This window comes from Lissotriton helveticus, chromosome 10 (genome assembly GCF_964261635.1).
Source record: "Lissotriton helveticus chromosome 10, aLisHel1.1, whole genome shotgun sequence".
Lineage (NCBI taxonomy): Eukaryota > Metazoa > Chordata > Amphibia > Caudata > Salamandridae > Lissotriton > Lissotriton helveticus.
This window is the reverse complement of record NC_136071.1, coordinates 618520782-618543037: the sequence shown is the minus strand read 5'-3', so window position 1 is coordinate 618543037 and position 22256 is coordinate 618520782. Positions and strand designations below refer to the sequence as shown.

Here is a 22256-nt window from a genome sequence, read left to right as displayed (position 1 = left end):
CATTTGCGGGGGTTCACCATCAACGTACCGAAGTCGCACCCAAGTCCCTCCCAGAAGCTCTCCTTCATCTGAGCGATTCTGGATTCAACGCGGTTTTGGGTTTATCCTCCTAAGCAGCGAGTCCGGGATTTTCAGGCTATAATTCCGATTTTTCAGCCTCTATCCCGGGTTTCAGTCAGGATGACCCTCCTACTCCTGGGCCTGATAGCCTCCTGCATCCTGCTAGTACAACATGCCAGATGGCATATGCGGGCTCTGCAGTGGGACCTGAAGTTCCAGTGGGCACAGCATCAGGGCAACCTGTCCGATCATGTCCAGTTCTCGGCGGGCACTGCACACCAATTGCAGTGGTGGTTCACGAATCGCGATTGGGTCAATGGCAGATCCCTCTTCCTTCCCCAACTGGAGCACACAGTGGTGACAGATGCGTCCCTCCTGGGGTGGGGAGGCCACTTGGGACATCAGAGGCCTCTGGTCTCCGGCGGAGTCCCGGTTCCATATCAACTTCTGGAGCTTCGCGCGATCCGGTTTGCACTGAAAGCATACCTTCCCTCTGTCCGGGGAAGTGTGGTGCAGGTGTTCACGGACAACACCTCAGCCATGTGGTGTTGCAAACAGGGCGGGGTGGGGTCCTGGACCCTACGTCAGGAGGCCCTGCGCCTCTGGACATGGCTGGAACATCAAGGCATTACCTTGGTGGTTCAACACCTGGCAGGTTCTCTGAACGCCAGAACGGACAAACTCAGCCGCTGGTGCTTGCTGGATCACGAATGGCGTCTGAACTCGTACCGGACGTGGCACAAGGACTCTTTCTGCAGTGGTGAGAGCCTTGGTTAGATCTATTCGCCACCTAAGAGAACGTGCAATGCCATCAGTTCTGCGCTTTGGTATTTCCAAGGCCGCACTCAGTCGGCGGTGCTTTTCGTCGTGAGTGCAGTTGCGGTCTGTTGTATGCCTTTCTTCCTATACCACTTCTGCCCAAAGTGCTGAAGAAGATTCAGCGCGACCGGGCCCAAGTCAGTCTTGTGGCTCCAGATTGGGCACGAAGATACTGGTATCCTGAGCTACTCAACATGGCGATCGATCCCCCGATCTGACTGCCTCTTCGGGAGGATCTTCTGTTGCAGCAGCCGGGGACGGTCCTCCACCCAAACCTGTCCTGCCTCCACCTCAACCTGTCCTGCCTCCACCTCCATACGTGGAGATTGAGTGGTGACAGTTGACAGCTTTCGATCTTCCTCCCGAAGTCTGTGATGTAATTCTGGCAGCCCAGCGTCCCTCCACTAAAACGGTATATGCCTGCAGGTGGAACAAGTTTGTGGCATGGTGCATAGCAAAGTCTGTGGATCCCCTTTCTGCCCCTCTTTCCGAAGTCCTTTTGTTCTTTCTTTCTTTGGCCCAGCAGGGCTCTGCTCTGGGCACTATCAAAGGTTATCTTTCGTCCGTCTCTTCCTTTCTACGGCTTCCAGATCAGCCTTCTCTTTTTAAGTCCCCTGTTGTTAACAGTTTCCTGAAAGGCATTATGCACACGTTTCCTCCCGTGCCGTTCATTATGCCTCAATGGGACCTTGTCTTTACATATCTGATGTGCGCTCCTTTCGAGCCCCTTCATAACTGTCCTTTGCGTCTTCTCACTCTCAAGATGGCTTTCTGGTAGCTATCGCCTCTGCCAGAAGAGTGAGTGAGCTCCAGGCTCTTTCTTTCAAAACTCCTTTCCTTTCTGTTCATCCGCACAAGGTGGTTTTAAGGACCCGTCCTTCTTTCTTGCCAAAGGTTGTTACACCCTTCCACATCGGGCAGTCCATCACTTTGCCCACCTTCTTTCTGCCTCCGCATCCTTCAAAAGAGGAAGAGAGTCTCCACTGTCTGGACCCAAAACGTGCGCTCTCGTTCTATCTGAAGCGTACACAACAGTTCCGGGTGGTTGACCAGCTCTTTGTTGGCACGTGGGCGCTAAAAAAGGTCGGCCGTGCACAAACAGACCATCTCTCGGTGGGCCGTTCTCTGCATCAAGGCCTGTTATTCGTTGGCTATGAAGGAACCTCCTGCAGGGCTGTGTGCCTATTCCACCAGGGCAACGGCAGTCACTACTGCCTTGGGACACAGCGTTCCCTTACAGGAAATTTGTCAGGCAACTACATGGGACTCGCTGCACACTTTTAACAAGCATTACTGCCTTGACAGTCAAGTCCGGAGAGACGGCTTCGTTGGCTGTTCTGTTCTCCGTGACTTTTCGGTGTAATCTTGTTCACAGACCCACCACCGGGGTTGGTATTGCTGGGGTATCTATTCTAAGGTAAGGAATCTATCACTAACGTGTCTCTTTCAGATGCACAAGTTACTACTTGTGTAACGATATATCTGTAAGAGACATTAGTTAGTGATAGATTCCTTACCGCCCCACCTCTCCGTTCTGCAAACTGATTTCTAGGGTTAAGGACATCCCTTTCAGCGTCCTAGTTTCTTGGCACCAGTGCTCAGTTTCTTGCATGGCTCTGCGTTCCTGGCGCAGAAAGTCGTGGGCAGAACTGACGTCAGAGCACATGGATGGCGTCTAAGTAGTCTCTGTGATGTCATCTCGGCACTTACGACGCCAGTGATGGACGTGGAGCCGCACAAAGCCACCTACTGAGGTACTGCTAGCGAAAACTTCCGGATCCAGTCTGACGCCTGGAGATATTCTAAGGTAAGAAATCTATCACTAACTAATGTCTCTTACAGATATATCGTTACAAGTAGTAACTTGTGCATCCAACTCAAGGGCTCAGATAGACTGGAAAGCAGTTAAATGATTTTGGAATTCTCATTAGAATTACATTTGTTTCAGTTGCACATATATATATTCCTCTCCATTTGACAGGAATGACATCTTAATTTGCGGCATTGCTAGACTGTCTACTGGGAGATTTACTTGCTAGCCTTGATTGATCTTCCCAAGCAAACTACAAATGTTTACATCATAGAAGTGAGTGGGCTGCATAGATTTCGTGTAAAATGTAAAGGTGTGTCTGAGATCGCTATGTGCAGGAACCAAAACAACCTAACTGTTTTGGGGAGAAATATAACTTAGAATGAAGGAAAGCCAAACTCAGGAAAAACTTGATTAAAAAAGAAAAAATGTCTTGAAGTACTGGGCTAAGATGATTGAGATCATAAACAATGTGGACATGAAGACTTTGTTGAGACTGGTGGCTATCAGTTCTACTTTGGTAGAGTGGGACGCCATACCATCATACTACAAGGTTTCAGTTTTGCCTAGCTTTTTAATCCCTTAACCGCGGCATAAATTCTGCGTCGGCCAACGGACGTGCGCAGCACTACCGAGGTAGTGCTCGCGACGGCGGATGGCCGACGCGAGGGGTTAAATGAGAACCATATGGCTATGATTTGAGTAGGGTGGCTCCTGAAGAAGCTAACAAATAAGAAAGCACTGCATCAAATTTGATGATTATGATAAACTTATTCAAGCATTCTAGGGCAAATTTCTCGATAGATGGGATAATATTGTGATCAAGCAGTTTCATGATGGGTTTCCTTTACCTAACTGTACATTAAGCAATACTTTTCCTGTTTGTTTCTGGACGTTTGGCATGATTCATTCTTGTTGACTGTATAAAAAGGGACATAAAGTATGTCCCAGGAACGGCTTTCTTCTAACTATGCTGTTCCCAAATGGTACAGTGCTTGCAAAAATGCTGACCACCTTGTTTGGATTTTAGCCAACAATCTTCTCTCACTTAACCAGACCGTATTTATTCTTGAACAGTCTACTGTCACCTAAATTCAAAGACATTGACAAGGATCTGCTGGAGGCAGGACTAAGATCACCAGTTAGATAGCCCCAGAAATTAAGCAAGGTTGCTTCTTACCACTTCTTCCATTCAACATCTTACTAGCAAACCTATAAAACGATTGATTCGACTTAGGATACCAACTGTTCGAAAACAAACTTGCCAGATTTGGAATTCAGCCTTCTTTTACCTTGTAGTACTCCATCGGTTTGCCGTGCTCATTACCCGTTTGAGAGCAGAATTGTAAAGTTACGTTCTTTAAATATGCTAGTCCAAAATCATGATTTTCGAGAGTAACATAAGAAAAAATTACTGGCACCTGGTGAATAAAATTGCCTTGTAGTACTTCTTTCTCTGCCTTGTTTTAGACAGTCACATGCATTGGAAGACTTTAATGCAATTAAGCAATGTATATGTAGAGCGACTTTAAACTGTCATATAAAATTCATGCAAACCTTTTTATAATCGTCTTTAGACCTATAATTTTTTTCAGGTTTTCTACATCGCTCCTTTATGGTGGACCATAGGCATGCATCTTCTTGACTAGGGGTGGGCGGAATTTGCGTAGTCACAATACGCAAATCTCCGCGAACTGGTAAAATATATTCACAAGGATACAAAAGTTCTGCGAACATGCAGAATTGCTTGTTCCGCCCGCTATGCTTTTTTCCTGTTCGCGATCGCTGTTTGCATGCTTGGGGAGAAATATCTTGCAAACACGCATTTTGAAAGCGAGAACAAGCAAAATATTCTGTGGATCGTGGAATTTTTGGCAATTCCGTGTTCTCCGTGGAATGCAAAATTACCCAAATTTCATGAGAGGCACGGAATTTACCACCTAGGCCTAATCTTGACCCGTTAGAGGCCCCCATATTCGTGAAACCTTACACATGTGTATCCGCTATGAGTGAATGAATGAGAAATATTTATAGAGCATTCAAGTACTCCTAGGGGTGTCCCAGAACAAAAGGACTAACGTCCAAATTTGAGTCACTGAACAGTTATGCTGAGGAAAAAGAAGTAGATTTCGGAACTGTGATTCTTTGTCAGTGCTACATAGAGTTGACCAGGAACTGATTCCATGCTTGAGCTTACTTGAACGAAAAAGAAAAGCCACCCTATGCTACTCGTCTGACTTTTTTAATCACTGCCAACAGCATGTTGGATGATCGGGTGCTCTAGATGGTCAATAATTGATAATGCTGTCAGAAAGGTACTGGGAACCCTTTCCATAAAAAAAACTCGATGTGCTAGCACCAGGGATGTGAACAGAATCCCTTTCTCACCAGCAACTAATGCAGGACTCTAAGATGGTGAGAAATTGAGGCACGGAGGGGAATTTTTAGAAGCAGTGTTCTGTACCACCTGCAGCCACTTAACCAAACTATTCGTGAGACCCAAATACATCTTGTTTTAGTTTGAGCATGCCTTAGTTTCCTCAATGGAATCGGACTACATGGGCTGTTGAGATTGTTTTATTTTTTGACGATAGGTGACTCGCGTTATATATTTTGGCAGTTTTCCAGTGTGTTGACCCATTAGGGCAGATATCTGGCTTGCTAGGTTGTCTTTCTGTGATAAAATCTCAGATGGAAGACTGTTGAATTATCAGTTTAGGCAGTGGGTCAAAAGAGGACCTAGAAATGGTTTTACTAGCGAGATGTAATCCATCTATTAAACAAACCACAGCTTTCTCGGCCTAGCTTCATTTAATTGCGTTGGGTGGTATAGCTGCAAAGAGTTGTCCCCTTTTCATAGACTGAATTATATACTGCTCAACTGGTGACACTCAATATTATTTGACATTTGTGCTGCTTGGTATGGTTTTCTCTTAAAACTGCCATTATGCATGCTTATTAAATCCATGGTACTTGTGTGTTTTTTATTTTTTTGTAAATTAGTAAAGAGAGACCTAAAAATGCAAGACCATATTAGGACAACAACCAGAGGAGCGAATCCTCAACTCAACACCTTAAGGAAAATCAAACCCTTCCTTCCTCCTGTTGACATTAAACTGGCAGTCCAATCACTAGTTATCTCTAACGTAAATAACAGAATTGTGACTCTAGCTGGACTTCCCAAAGCCAAACTCGCCCCTTTAAGCGCTACTCTGAATTCTGCTGCCAGACTCATTACGGTTTCAAGAAAACGTGAATATATCACAGCAGACTTAATTCAACTGAAGTGGCTCCCTTTAGAAGAAAGGATTGGCTTCAAGATTGCCTACTTGACACATAAAGCGCTTCACTAGAACACTCCGGTTTACCTGGCAAACAAATTTGAACTATCTGGCTTGAATCGACCTCTAAGACTCTACTGCTGAAACCACAAAAATTCAATAAGAAGAAAACCTATAACCGAGCCTTCTCTGGTTTGGCGTTAACAATTTGGAATGCTGTTCCTCCTGAAATCAGATCAACCCTTCGATTGCCACATTCAAGAAAGAAGTCAAAGGTTTGCGCCTGAATAGTTACTTGCAAAAATAGACATGAAACCATCTGAACTAACTAATACTTCAGGTCTTCAGTACTCTTAAACGATCAATGATGGGTTTGCATTGCTTTATATCTCCTATTTCCTGGTCATTTCTCTTTCCAGTTAATATTTAACTGTCTGCTTATTTGTTAAATTTGCTACCATTCCTGTTCAAATGGTTCCTTTTGTGTAGAGCGCTCTGATACCCGGATGGGTCATGTTCGCTCTCCATAAAACTTTTCAAATAATACAAGAACTAAAGTATTGTGCCTCTCTATAACCATGTGCATTGTGAGAAGGTTCATGGTGTGATGTTTATCTGTTGAAATCAGAAGCAAGAATAATTTTTATGTTATGCTATTAATAAGTTCTCTCGCTGAGTTTAAAAACATACTCATCACCCTTGCATATGTTTGACTGTTCCTTCTAAACAAAAGTTATGTGAAAAGGAAGATGATTTCCCAAACAGTGGCAGATAGCTCTGGCTAGCGTGTTTTGAGCATTTGAATATAAATCAGGGGTCAACTAATTTCATTTTGGAGATGTCCTAGTCTTTGGTCGGCTGCATAATGATGGTTTTTCACTTTGAAACACTGTACCATTGTTCACTCTGAAGCAATATAAGAAATCATTTTTCGTCTATTTACATAAAAAATTGTAAACCTCCAAACTTCTTTCTTCTTAACTGGTTTGTTTTTGTGCGGTGAAAGGTCAAATGCAAATCATTGAGCTTGCAAAAGTACGTAGGGAATTTCCCAACCCCCCTGGTCTAATTTTTGACATTTTACAATACCTCTGCAATGATCTTTTACATACTTTAAGTAGTTGAGTGTGTTTTTAGGCTGCTTAGCTGCAGGGCATGGAATGCCCTGAGAGACATTCATGCAGTACAGCAATGGGCCTGGCCTGGGCCTGGCTGCTTATAATGCATTATTCTGAAACAGCATTTCTAGATTCGAGCAGACGTATAATATAAGTAACGTTTGTTGTATTTATTCGCAGGCTTTGCAGTGGCCCAGTGCATAAACCAGCATAGTCCATCACCAGCCTCTTCACCATCCCCTCCTTCCAGCGGCAGCTCCAGTGGAAGCACCGGACGTTGTGATTCTGTCACAGCCAGCACAACTTCAACTCCGTCCGTAGTTCAGAGCCCATCAGGTATTAAAATGATACTTACCATGCTCACAAAACACAGCCTGCGCCATCCACCACTGGCATATTAAACTGTGGTACTTCACACGCCTTTTCTCCTTTTTGGATTTTTTTTTGGGTGGGGGGGCGTTTTTGCACTAGAATGACACTTTATTCATTCTTCATGTTTTTATTGTTTATTTCAGGCTAAGAACAAAAATTCGCCGTACCTGCTTTGTTTGCCCGCATTGATATATTATGTTTAGTTCTTTTCATTTTCGGCACAGAAAACCTAGAGACATCCTTGGTGTCTGCAACTCGAGGTCGCTTTCTTGAGCCCATTGAAGATGGTATGTGTAAAACAATGTAAAGGGCGACTTATCCTGAGTAGCCAAGCAAGCAGAAAATGTTCAGCCACAGGAGAAGCTACCGCTTCTGATCTTCTGATATAAAAGAGAATCTGGTTGGTAGTTTTGCGTGAGTGTTTACAAAGCCTCAATTAGCTACAAAGCAACGTAGTGATGTAGAGTGGGACGTATAAAACAATAATAGCGAGAGTCGCAAACGCGATATTGCGAGTCAATGACTAGCAAAACAGTGTTTGTACATGCCATGACCCTTTTTTGCAGTCGCAAACGGGCCGATCTCCTGTTAGCGAGCGCAAAAAAGAGTCGTACATCTGGCTCCAAGTGAGCTAAAAAGCAGAACTAGACATCTGATAAACTGGCTTTAGATATTGATGAACAACCCAGTTTTTAATAAACTCTGCGAGAGTATTAAAAAGTGAATGTATTGTGGACATCTGAGATACAGGAAACAAATTCAATCTATAAAGCACTTAAATCCGACGTGATTGGGGATTTTCCAGGTATTTTCATATTGCAGTTTGTTTCAGGCAGGATAGACATTGATAGTCTCAGCATTTGCATCATAATCAGATGTGTCAATTTAGAAATTGGATATTTTTTAACGTAGCTTTGAAAGTGATAGACATTTGTTTGATGCACAGTACAGTATCCATAACATAAATAACATTTTGATAATACTTCGAGCTTTTTTTAGGTTCCCATGTTTAGCAGAGCATTTATAGAAAGTAATTCTGCATCATCTTAAAGTGTAATCAGTGGAACTTGTTTTTTCGGACACCACACTTAATAGTTTTCAAGGTCCTCCAAGTCAATTTTTGATTGGAGAATAATTATGGTCCCGTTTGTTCTTATGTATTAATATTATTTCTTGTCCTCTTTCTGCTCTCTCCTTTTGGCCCACCTGATGGTCGAAGATATAAAAATCCATTGAAGGTTCAAACTACGTTGTAAATGTATGTCACTCATCCAATACAGGTATTGTATTGGGCGTCCAAAGCAGTGTACATTTTGCGAAGTGTACATTGAGGGTGATTAACAAAAGTTGCCAGTTTTTAAAATATGTTGTGTGTTTGAACAAACCACCCTCCTCCCTCTGAACGTCAACATTGGTGCAGTGGTGCAAACATTGAGCTCTATTCAGCATTCCCCTTAGTAATACCAGTAATCCAAAATGTACTGGATGACTATAACCATTATACGTTATATATTCTGACTCATTTAGTCTAAACAATGTTACAGAGAAAGGACACCGTTGTGCTAATCAGTACTCCAGATACATTGCATTAAGTTGCGCAAATCGCCTTGAAAAAGTCTGTGTAGACGAAACACGTGTTGGCAATTGGAAGGTTCCATGCTGGGAATACCAAAAATAAAGACATAATCAACAAATTGATTCTTTGGACTACCTGGGTCTCTTTGTACTTTATGTGAAGTTACCATTGGCTTTCTCTGTAACATTGTTTGGACTGATTGAATCAGAATATATAACGTATAATGGTTATAGTCGCGCCGTGAGGGAAACGGCTCCTTGACATCATCTTCGCTACACCTACCTTGCCATTCCTGGGGTCAGCTGCACTGCCGTGCCGCACCGCTGTGAGGGGGAATGGCCAGGTGTGGCCTACAACCCCCAGAAGCCCTTGCGTGGTGCAGGCGCAGGGCAAGGACCTCATCACTAGGCGCTTGAGCTATTCTTTTTTTTTTTTTTTTTTTTTTTTTAAACCTTTATTGTGCAAATATAGCTGACAAATACGGGCCTACAACCCATCGGGCCGGCCACCACACTGTATTAGCACATAGGCCAGGAAAGAAATTCCAGCAGGTCTCCGACATAACAGATGCAACCAAGCAAAGCAAATAGCCACAAGGAAACCACAGTGAGAAGGAAAAGTGAAGGTTAATTTTATAATATAATAGGGTGAGGAGCAGGAACATTGCAGTTATTAAAGTCCAAAAGTCCGTGGCGGGTCGTCAACAGGCAGTGGAACAAAACACAGCGAGTTTCAAAAAAAGGAACAGCTACATCATAGCAAGGGCAAAACATGAGGCCCACATCAGCAAACAATACCATCCACTGCCCAACGCCCACCCGTTACCACAAGAATACGCATCAATACATAGAAAGGAAGTCAGGATTGCAATACGAAGCCATCCGCTACATCGACCCAGGGAAAGAGAGAAGGAAGGGGAAAAAGGGGAAAAGAACATCAGAAAAAAGGGTTGAAAAAACAGGGAAAAGAGGACGCGGCCCCACAGTATATGCCCCATGGCAAATAAAGCACACGAAAAAGGGGCAGCCCACGGAGCCAAAGGAAGCAGGAGTAATGGATGCGCGATGAACATCGGTAGGAGGGAGGCCGTGTGCCCACGCTAGCAAAAAACACCCCAGGAGGCCTACATGCAGACGCAGCGTCCAGAAAAAGAATACACAAGAGCCATAGAACCAAGAACAAAAACAAAAAGACAGACCCCCCCCACCCACCCCACCCTGCACCCCTGCGGAAGGCTACGGCCTACCCCCCCAGCAGCGTGCCTGTCGCCCTAACCGGAAACCCGAAATATAGAAGAGTCAAAAAGTAAGGAAGAAACCATATAGGCAAAAAGAGAAGAAGGGGAAAGGAAGGAAAAAACTATCGGGAGAGGAGACACATAATCAAAACTATCAGCCCCCAACTCCCCCGTCCGAGCACATTCAAAGCCCACGAGAAGATAAAGTCATTGCAAAACAATAAACAGGTACCAGGAATATGAAGAGGAAGCAATCATACATGTAGAGCCGCAAGGCGGTCATCCGGTCACGCCACAAAGTAATAGTCCGGCGGTGCAAGGTCATCTCAACCCTGTCCTCGTCTGTCCAGTGCCATAGGCACAGAGTGCACAAAGAACTAGAACATGAGGGGGCAGAGGTGAAAAACAGGGATTCCAAACGTCGAGCTACTACACAAGTTATAACGGCTTCGGACCGGATGAGTAAAGAAGGACAGCAACAGCAGCAGGCAACTCAAGCGCAGCTCCGCAGACCGAGGGGAAAAAATTGCCCCGGTGAAACAGTTACAGGATCTCCGCTCAGCAGGCCGAGGCAAGAAATCACCGGGGACCCGGCAAGACCGATCCGGACGGATCTCGACTGGAGGCTCTCCAAGGCATCCACCACAGGGAAGAACTCTTGACAGTACCAGGCAGCAGGCATCTGAACGTCCAGACAAGCGGTGGCCTTAGTATTTTCAAGTTCCAGGAAAGGCACCGCAGCACCCTGAAGCGGCGAAGCCATACACGCAGGGGACGGCCCAACGAGCCGGGAACAAAGGCTACCATCCAGCCCATCGACAGGCACAGTCAAGGAGGCACGCCAGGAACACAAGGCGGCGAAAACGTCGCCAACTGTAGGCTCACCTTTACGGTATTCAGCAAACGTGCCGTGCGGTGAGCCAATGGCGCCGTCCCCAAATGGGCGTAGATGCAGGGTGTGGGCCGCCATCTTTGCAGCCCGGCGCGGCCGCGGCAATCTCCGACCCCAATCCGGCCACCAACAGAGTTCGATGGGAACCAGCCGGCGACAAGCAATGGAACCCTCAGGGCAAAAAGGCAGGCCACCAGAATATTGAGGCAGCCGGCGCCACCGACCCACGGGCGCCGCCCGCCGAGACCGGGCGGAGGGTTTCAAGATGGCCGGACAGGAGAACAAAGGGGAGACGAGTCGTCCATTCGGTCAACCCCCGTCCGTGGAAGGCAGCACTTCACCACCAGGTCCCCAGACAGCCAGACCAGGCCCGGTCAGTCGCCACGGGTCCAACCGCACAATGGCCGCTCCGGCCGACCCCGCTCCTACACCAAGGGGTCGGCCCCAGCGCTCCGCCCCGCCTGGGCGCCGCAAACAAGTACCAGGCCTGGCAGCCCCGGAGGCCACGAAGTGAACAAGGGCGCAGCTCAGGATCCACGGCACTTAAGAACATCCGGAGCAGACGGTGAGTGCCAGCAAAACTTCATAAGTCCATATTCCAGCAAATAAGACTTCTCGGGGCAGGATAAGGTGCAGGATAGACAGTTCAGGCAGGAAGGTTTGACGGAGCCGAGCTACAACGCGGCCATCACGGTCGCGAGCTTGGCTCCTCCCCGCTTGAGCTATTCTTAAACAGTGCGGCCCTCCCGCAGCATGGGACACGCCTAAACTTTTACTGACTGCCGTGAGGGGAACGGCTCCTTGGCATCATCTTCGCTACACCTACCTTGCCATTCCTGGGGTCAGCTGCAATGCCGCGCCGCACCGCCGTGAGGGGAACGGCCAGGCGGCGGCCTACAACCCTCAGAAGCCCTTGCGTGGTGCAGGAGCAGGGCAAGGACGTCATCACTCGGCGCTTGAGGTATTCTTAAAAGGTACGGCCCTCCCGAATCGCGGGACGCGCCTATACTTTTACTGCCTGCCTCGAGGGGAACGGCTCCTTGACATCATCTTCACTACACCTACCTTGCCATTCCTGGGGTCAGCTGCACTGCCGCGCCGCCGTGAGGGGAAAGGCCATGCGGCGTCCTACAACCCCCAGAAGCCCTTGCGTGGTGCAGGCGCAGGGCCTGGACATCATTACTGGGCCTTGAGGCATTCTTAAACAGCGTGGGATGCGCGCGGGCATGCCTGGGTTTAGCCTGGGCCAAGGGCGGGCTCGTCCTTCGCCCGTCCCACGCCAGAAAGAGCCAGGGCAGGCCACCCCCCCTTACATCTGCAGTTTCCATTTTTATCTTATCATTGGGCTTTGAAGAAGTGTGGTCCCATCCGGGAAAACCTTTGAAGGGACTGTTGTGCATGCCGTGATTATCATCTTGAAGGACACTTTTGATTCTTTTCTGCGGACTAGTGTGGTTGCCTGTTGAGGTCTTACCCTCAGTGGGGAGGGATATATTTGAATGGGCAAACGAAAGACAATGGAGGGAGGAGGGGAGACCGAGGTTAGTAATGCAAGCAAACCCCTTAAAGGGAAAAAAGCGAGGAGGATGGTTAAGCATGCCACTAGTAATTGTGTACTTGATCGAATTGACAATCTTGTGGAGGAATGTGAGGAAATTCTAGTTTCTGAGCCAAGTCTGGTGTGGCGCCGCGGCCAGGGCGACTGACGCTGGAATCTGGGGACCACGGTTCGATCCCCGGCTCCGGCGGCAGGTTAGCCCAGCACCATGTGACTCTGGGCAATAGCTCGCTTAATCTTCCCGACGGCCCCCCAGCGCCTAGAGACCCTTACGGGTGATTGTGCGCTTTACAAATGTGGACTTTTGCAACCGGAGGGAGATCTGGCTCAGCAGAATCTAGTAGGGCTGGGGGTGGAGGGCTCAGGTAAGGGTCCAGCTTCCCTGACCATTCCTGCCATGTTTCTTCCAGAACAAGAAAGGTAAAAAGGATATTGGGCCTGAGAGAGGAGAGGCATTAACAAAAGAGAGCTCCGTAATTAGTAATATTGATATCACCTCACTAGTTGTTGGTATCGATCTCCAAGCACTCTCACCCTTAGTTCCCCGTACTAATAGGTTCTCTATCTTGGCAAATATGCATAATGAGAATACTATGCAACAACTTTCTCAACCATTGGAAATAGCAATGGATGGTGCCTCAAATCAACCACTGGATTTTCAATTAACGGATAGGGATGGAAATAGTACACCAGATTTCCAAAACCTGGTGAAGATGGTACACCTATTACGGCACGAGATTGTGTCTATGAGGATTTTGATTGTAAATCTTATTGCTATGGTAGGGCCTGCGCCTGAAGGCGGGGCACGTCCTTTGATAGATCCTACCCCCAGAGACACCATCTCTCCCCCATTAAAATCTGGCAGTGCTTTGGTAAATCCCTTGGGAAAAGAAAATACGGGTGGGGAGCATAAAATCACTACTTTCTATAGTGAGGTGGTTAAATACAGGAAAACCGTATCCCCCCATCTGTACAAAATAGGGCCTCACTCCCTCCAAAAAACATCTTAATCCACCCTGTAAAAGAAAAGGTGAGGGATTATTCACTACCCAGTGAAAGGTGCCCACTGGCTAATTACCAACATAAATCTTATGATAGGAGGGGGGGCCACGAAACCAGGTGCAACTCAAAACACTAACAAAATTTACATGACCAATGTCCCTAAGTTAGCATCAGGGAGAAATAACGAAAGTGCTGACTCCCTGACTAATAAAGCTATTCACTGGCTACGATATGTTAGAGGGTGCCGGTCTGTGATTAGGGACGATATTTCAAAGGTCTGTAGGCTTACCTCTGCAATGAACAATTTGACTGTATAGAGTTGACACTGCGGACCGAGGAGCTGGCCGAAAATGTATTTGCTCTTGAGTTCAGAACCAGCCCCCCTGCTTATTCGCGTATTCAGCTAAGGAAGGCACCACCTGATTCTCAGGGAAACTACCACTCTGGGCAGCGGGCACGGGGGCGTGTGGGAAGTTCTGGGCTGGAAAATATTGATTGACTGCCTGGTGAATATGCACAAGGACCATGTATTGATTGTGCAGAGGGCGCAGCTGATATTACTAACCACAAGCCGGTAGACCATGACATTGATAGCCATATTCCTGATATGATACATCTACAAGGGGAAGGGACTGGCAGTAATGAGGCTTTGGCTGCCCATACACCTAGGTCTCAGCCCGATAACTTTAACAATATTAAGTGTATCCCTGAAGTTAGATCTGCCAACTTAATTGAAGCCATAGTTGCCTCTGGTCTGGCCCACAGAGACAACACACGGCTATTTCCCCTAGGCAAGGCGATGATCCACTTGTACGTTGGGTGTGTCCCTACTAGGGGTTCACTCATATCGTGGAACATTGCGGGCTTGGGCTCCAAAACAACATTACCTGAATGGCTTATCTTTGTAAATGAGTCTGATTATTTGTTTCTTTCAAGAAACCTGGCTCCTCGAACCGCAAATTTGTGCAGATTGTCTGAATTATCATGTTCCTGCGACGAAAGGTACCAAAGGTCGTCCAACTGGTGGTCTTACTATATGGGTTTGCCAAGCACTGGCCCTAAGTATTAAAGAATTGCCATCTGGCGATATTCAGGTACTAAGGCTGGACCTGGGTCTCCTAGGAGGTCTTGACATCTACAATGTCTATGTGAGGGGAGTTCGGAGGCGAAAGTCACAAGTTTTAGCGGCTTTGGACAGCCTCCTTGACCTCTACTCCACGGACAATAGTGTGATCATTGCGGGTGACCTAAACTCAACCTTTGAGCCACTTGCCACTTCCGAATGGCATCTCACTGATGATGAAGATGCCCAATGGGCGTCCCAAAACTGGAATTCGATCCTGTTACAAAATGGACCGACGTGGTCATTCAGATCAACACCATCTGCTATGAAAGGGGACTTATGGCCCTCAATGGAAGGACACAGCAGGACAGGTCTGGGGCCATCACGTTCAATAATGGGTACAGCACAAGTAGAATTGACTATATTCTCTGCAGTATGAAAATTTGGCACACAATTAATGATATGGTGGTTAAGGATCGCCTGGAAAGCGACCATAACCCCCTGTGTCTCACTCATGGTTGGTGGGTGCCTGGGCCACCACATCTGGTGGAGGTGGTATTCCTTGCCCCTAAAGTTGTTCCTACTAATGACATGCGTCGGCTCAATTGGTCGCATATAACCAAAAATCCTGAGACGCTAGCAAATATTACCAATGATGTAGTCAGTACTGTGCTAGAGATTGAACAATTGTTGGTTTCTGGAGGGGACTTGGGACGTGTAACACAGATACATGGACATTTTTTTATGTGCACGAGAACCCATTTTTTTAAACCCATTAGAATGAAGAAACCATCTGACCCAAAACCCCTACGGTGGTATAACAAAGAATGTAGGCAAGCCAGAATTGCCCTTGGTAATGCCATCAGGGGGTGGGGGGACTGGATACGGTTCGCTCTGCAAGGTCTGAATATAAAAAGGTTATCCACAAACCAAGTGCTCATGGGACGAGCTCAGATGGCAGGAACTTAAAGAAGCAAGCCTGTTGAACAACAGTAAACTGTTTTGGAGTATTCTAAAATGGGGCAGAGGGGGCCAACCAGATCAGCCCCAAAATCATGTTTCGCAAGAAGCATGGGTTAACAACTTCAGACGCCAATATGCGTGTACCCTTTTAGAGAACCAAATAGAAGATTTTACTTATTTTTTCTATTCGGATCAGCCTTTTAATAATAATGATGTTTTAGTAGCACTTAGTGTGGTGGCTGGAGGAAGAGCAACGGGACCCGATGGTGTCCCTGCGGATGGGTTCCTCCACGATAAAGAAAGTTGGGGTAGATACATCTTGCTGGTGGCAAATGCAAGGGCCCAGGGTGCCTCAGTACAGGATTCCTGGAAAGGGGCCGAAATAATTCCAGTATACAAAAAAGGAGATAAAACACAGCCCGGGAACTACAGACCTATCAGTTTAATAGATAAGATCCAAAAGGTATTTGGGAGGATGATCCTGAATAAAATCTTAGACTGGATTGAGGAGAGTAGTATACTGTCCCCCTTTCAAGCGGGTTTCCATAAATTTACTAGTACCATTGATCAAGTCTTCAGTTTTATTCTTCTGTGTTGGAAGACAGTGACGCTGGGCAAAGGCAGCTTCTATGCTGCTTTTGTTGACTTACGAGCAGCATTTGACCTCGTTCCTGTTTGTGGCACATGTTAAGTGAACTAGGTCTTTGGGACGAGATTTTAACTCTGATAATGAGGCTGCATGAGGGAACCTACGCTAAAATTCGATGGGAGGGCAAGGAAGGGCACCCCCCCAGTTTCCCGTTGAACGAGGGGTGCGGCAAGGTTGTGCCATGGCACCAACGTTATTCTCTTTGTATATCAATGGAATAGTGGACCGCCTTTTGCCAGTGAACACAGACGCTCCTACCCTAGCTGGTGTAAAAACCCCAATTTTAATGTTTGCGGATGACACATTAATTATTTCTAAAACTCCTAGTGGCCTTCAGCGAGCTTTAGTAATTTTTTAAGACTTTTGTGCTGCTCGAGGCCTGAAGGTTAATGTGACAAAGACGAAATGTATGGCTTTTAATCCGCACCGAAATTGTAAAGGAACATTTTTAATGAATAATCAACCACTTGAACAGGTCAGGGCTTTCACTTACCTGGGTATCCACCTGGAGAAGGATCTAAAGTGGGCTTACCATATTGACATAGCTGCTCTGAAAAATCGACAACTCACGGGAGCCTCAACTATAGAACATAAAAGGTGAACAACAAAACCGATTAGACCAGTGCTCCAAGTCTATGAATCAAAAGTTGTCAGTTCTTTACTTTATGGGGCAGAACTTTGCGGTTTTGAGAAAGTAGCTAGCCTAAGTGTCTCGGAAAATTAATTTTTCCGCAGTATTACCAACCTCCCCCAAAGTACCCCCCGAAAGCCGCTAAGGTCTGACCTGGGAAGAAATGCTATTATAGACGTTGCCAAACTGCACCCTATTTTATATTGGCGCAGGTTGTGGTCAACACCTGAACTCTCATCATATGCCGCGGGTTTTCTTGATGTAATAAAAACCAACGGCTTCCACAAAATTGGTTGGCTAAGGAGTGTCAGAAATAGCCTAGTAGGTTTGGGTATGAAAATGCTGTGGGAGAATCCAACAGAAGCTTCTTTCACCTCTAAAAATTTTTTAAAAGAGAAGTATTGGGAATGGCTTACCCATAATGTTTGGAGTAATACTGATTCGTCTTCATTGGCGGGAATTTTCCTAGAAACAAAATTTACTCCCAGACTAGAAACGTATTGGGACACTATCACAAAGCCAAATGAAAGCAAACTGTATTTTCAACTCTGGGCAGGTTGGCTACCCCTAAGATAGCTTACCTCTAGGTGGACCCCTGTAAGCGATAACATCTGCCCAGCCTGTGGGAGTTGCAATGAAACAGTCGCTCATATGCTTTTTGCCTGTTCTGCCTACACCGCCCCTAGGAGAGTTTGACTGACCCCCATGTGCAAACTACTTGGTACAAAAAGAAGTGCTGAGGCAGAAAGGCTTATATGTTCTAGTACTTTGCCATTTATCTCAATAGTGGTTGACAAATACTTAGGGTGGGTATGGGTAATAAGGCGGAATTCAATATCCGGGTAACTTTTTATGAACAATATTTTTTTAGTTTACCTAAATGAACATATAATGTGACTAATTCAATAGTGAATTGCTTTTATCTTTATTCGCAATTAATTATTTTTTAACAAAATATGTTTTTCTTCCATTTTGTTCTGATTTTAGTTTTTATTTAATTTTAATATTTATTTGGACTTATTTTTAAAGTATTTGTATTTAAATGTTTGCATTGTGCTTTTATGATTATACATCGAATAAAGCTATTTTGGATTGGATTGGTTATAGTCATCCAGTACATTTTGAATTATTGGTCTTACTAAGGGGAGTGCTGAATAGAGCTCTATGTTTTTTCATTATTGTATACATGTTAGTTTCTAATATGTTAGTAGCACCTTTGGCAGTAGGTGTAATTGAGCCATAATAGCACCGAGCCAAATTGTTTGTAAAAATCAATTGATTCACACTAGAATATTTTTCTGATACTTAGCATCTATTTGATTGTGCAGCATTTCAAGTATAGGGACCACTACTACCCACCTCAGTTTAGTAATTGGTGCAGTGGTATCAGGTAGTTTTTGGGATTGCTATACCAGGTATGACTAGGACAAGAAAACCATACCACCCATAGCACCTGTGCTATGTGAAACGGTCACACACACAATCGGTAACCCTGAGTGCTTGCATTCATGCTTCAATGTGGGTTTAATGTACTTTTCCTAAATATCAAGTTATGAAGATAGAGAACAGATTTTGACTTGTGATGTCAGGGAAGAGCATACAATTGAAGTTGGGGGTCTTTTAGGGGAGAGCAGTGCTTTTCTTAACGCATTTTTTTTTTGCAACTGGAGTGACACTAAATTAATTCTTAATGCTAGCCTCCGATTTTAATATAAAATCATTACTTCAAGTGAAATACATTTGTTACAAAAGCATATCCCCCCCACCCTGCCTTCACATCCCCACTCACATGCATAATCAACAGACACCGTCATGGGATTTGGCAAAAACATATGAATAAGGGGTCTAAACCACCTTGAGATGCTGATAGATAGTACAAGTGAGTAAAGCAAACCTGTTGAGTTGCTCAAGAAACAAATAGAGCTGGTATTGTATTATTGATGAAAGTTTCAGAAATATTTCTCAGTTTGGATTTAAGAAATCCCTGAGAACTCCCTGACTCCACTGAAGAAAATTGTCATCAAATGTCTTGTTGAAGACAACAGGTTCAAACTGAATGCCACTATCTCCCAAATCCCACCTTCATCCATGGCAGACCTCTTCAGCGTAAAGAAAACAATCAACTTTGGCACCCACATTAGATAGCGCGCAGCGTTCATAACTTCAGGAGAGCATGTGTGAAATGCAGCAGCATGATCACTGTGCTGGAACCTGAAAAATACAATAAGGAGGCCATTGAACGCAAGGGGTCCAATTCAAATAGAAAACTCATAAATCTACACCAGTAGAGGTATGCCTATGCATTGGTAGATTTAAGAGTTGTGAGAATTATCATGCATTACAGAGAGAGAGAGAGAGAGAAAGAAAACATCCATCTATCTTAATTATAATTTGGCACTGGCGCCATCCTTGCATAGCGTGTGAGAAGAGACATAGGCCTCTCCCTGGGTATGTGAGGTCCTGGACCTATCCCGTGACCTGGATGGGTACGGGAAACATCATTTACCACGAAGGCATTACCACTACTAACGTTTACCACGTGACACTTACCACGCAGGGTGCCTTCCACGCAGGGTGCCTTCCACGACGTCTTTACCACGGGCTGGGGGGGAGACGTGGTATTCCTTCAAGTCGTTCTGCGTGGGTTTGGGGGGCAGAGGGGGGGGGGGCTCGGAGGGGGGCTGGGGGGGGTCTCCCCCCCCAAAAATAACAAGCAGGTTACTTAAAAAAAATAAACGAACATAAATTTAAAAGAAAAAGGAAAGAGCCTCCCCCAAAGACGTGCCGTGAACGTCAAAAAAGCAGTCCTTTTTTTATTTTGGTATACGTGTTTTGACGCTTGTTTCAATGGAGGATGGAAGTAAGGGCTCGTAGAGAAAGACGTGCAGGTAAGACGTTTCTAGGCGTTGTAAAATCCTACGTTGTAAATACCAGCGTGGTAAAGCCACTTGCGATGTAAAATTCGCGTGGTAAAGCCATGCGTGGTAATTGAAATCGTGGTATAATCATATATTCGATGGGTACACCAAGAATTTCCTCATAGTGGGCAGTGGATTACTGTGCCTTTCCTGGTTATAGTGCATAAAGCAATGATGGAAGCATAACACTAATCTTTTTTTTTTTTCATTTCATTATAGAAGAGACCATTAGTGCTGCCACTGACCTTCCAACATTACGATCCAGGGATCACAAGGGCACTTTCATGGCAGTAGCGGCTCCCTTTATTAACAAGTGATGAGGTGGGGGAGATATGGGGGATAGGGGGAAAATATATATATTTTAAACCTTACCTGCTGCTGTGCTGCCGGTTGCGGTCTAAGGATTCTTCTGCTCGGGGACCCTGCACACTGTGCAGGCTCCTAGATGGCAGTCAAGGCTCTGCTCTCATGGTCCTAGGAGCCCGTGCCTCTACTCCACCCAGCTGTGGAACACAGTTCGGATGGGGAGAGATCAAAGTGCACATGACGTTTTGGCCAGCTTTAGACAGCCGGCCAAACCCTCATGCACTCTTTACAGTGTGCACTCCTCCTCCCTCTGCACTCCTCATGTCCCCGCTCCACCCAGACTTGAAAATAAAATGATAAAAATGATAATAAGATGGTTTAATCATCACTTTATTTTTCCCGGTCTGTCTGCTGCCTGGCACTCGGGGAGGGGAGGAGGCGTTTGACACTCCTCGATAATGGCGGAGACGCCACTGTTCCATGGGTTTCAAAGGGATAGTAGCAGCTACCCCTCTTACACCATAAATGTTGTTCTTGGCTAACATGAAGTTGAAGACATTTTATTTTTATGCCATTTCTGGAAGTGTTTAGTTGAGGAGGTTGGTATCTTGGAGACAGAGTTCAGTCTCTCCATTAGTAATGGATCTTAGATTTTGTGTTTATTTTGTGCTTCCCTACCACTGCTTTTCATTTTTTGTTCAGAAAATAATGTTTAATGATATTTACTTTCAGTCTTTTAGGAGCTTTGTTAATTTTATCACTTTGGCAATTGACTACGATCGATCTTATTGAGGTTGTAGATCACAATGTATTTATGTACTTTTGGTCATTCTAAAGCGTGAAAATTACTGGCTCACAATAGAGTGATGTACAGTGGGACATGCTGCAGTGGTGACATATAAGGGGGAATGGAATAGAGGGGGTACATAAAGCTAGAGAAAGTATGAAAAATGAGCCTAAGAAAGTGTTCCTAGTAAAGGGGAGGTTTTTTTTGTTGCTTCCTGAATTTTACGAGGGTTTGTACTGTTCTGATGTCAGAAGGGATTTTCTCCCAGATCAGGGGAGTGTAGGCTGAGAAGGCTTGTTTGCTTCTTCCTGCAATGTTTGGTCTCTAATCTGATGATTACGGAGATCCTCATCTGGCATTGACCTCAAGATATATTTAGTTTGTTAGCTAGATAAACAGGGGTCTTGCTTTAGAGAGTTTTGTAACTGATGCAGCTGATCTTGATGATGATCTCAGGTGCTCTCCCAGTGCATCCTATTGATAAGGGCTGTACTGGACCCCACACAGAGTCAAGCCTTTACTGCTCCTCAAAGAGTTCTAGATATTCAGGCTAAGATTCAGATGTTTCAGAATAGAGCGATCATTCCATTCCTGACGGTCTTACTCCTGCTAGGTCTGCTGGCCTTTATTGCACTCGAGCACAAGAGAACCCTCCAGTGATACCTGTGCAGGCACTGGTTCCAACACAATGAAGATCTCCAATCTGGTATCAAAATCTCCATTGATGGACACTGCAGCTTGCTTGCAATGATGGAGTGTGAACAGCAACTGTTCTCAGGGGAAGCTGTCTCACCCTCTTCCTTCAGGGTGCAACAATAATCACAGATGCATCCACTCTAGGGAGGGAAGCTCATCTGCCGGAATTTGAGATCAGAGGCCTCTGGTCTCAAGAAGAACCCATTTTACACGTCAGTTAGCTCGAATCATGTGTGATATGTCTCACTTTCAGGGCCTTCTTCCCGTCCCTTCGTGGTCACTCTATCCAGATATTGACAGACAATACGACAATGATCACTTATGTCAACAAGCAGGGAGGATTGGGGTTGTATCCTCTCTGCCGAGAAGCTCTAGGTTTCTAGTCCTGAGCTAAGGACCATCAGAATTGTATAGTGGCAAATCACCTGTCCTTAGTTCTCAACTTACTCTCAAACAATCTCGGCTGGTATCATCTTGCTGATCACAAATGTAGTCTGCATTCAGAGGTAATCTACAAC

General features: G+C 45.4%; 1 protein-coding gene across 3 annotated transcripts in view; it reads left to right on the top strand.

The window, feature by feature from the left end:
- CLEC16A (C-type lectin domain containing 16A) overlaps positions 1-22256 on the top strand; it is a 654120-nt gene that overhangs the window by 584467 nt on the left and 47397 nt on the right. For all 3 annotated transcript variants that reach the window (XM_078663155.1, XM_078663154.1, XM_078663156.1), the window contains exon 22: positions 7269-7424. In XM_078663155.1, coding sequence (XP_078519281.1) covers positions 7269-7424 — 156 coding nt within the window. The remainder of the gene's footprint in view (positions 1-7268; positions 7425-22256) is intronic.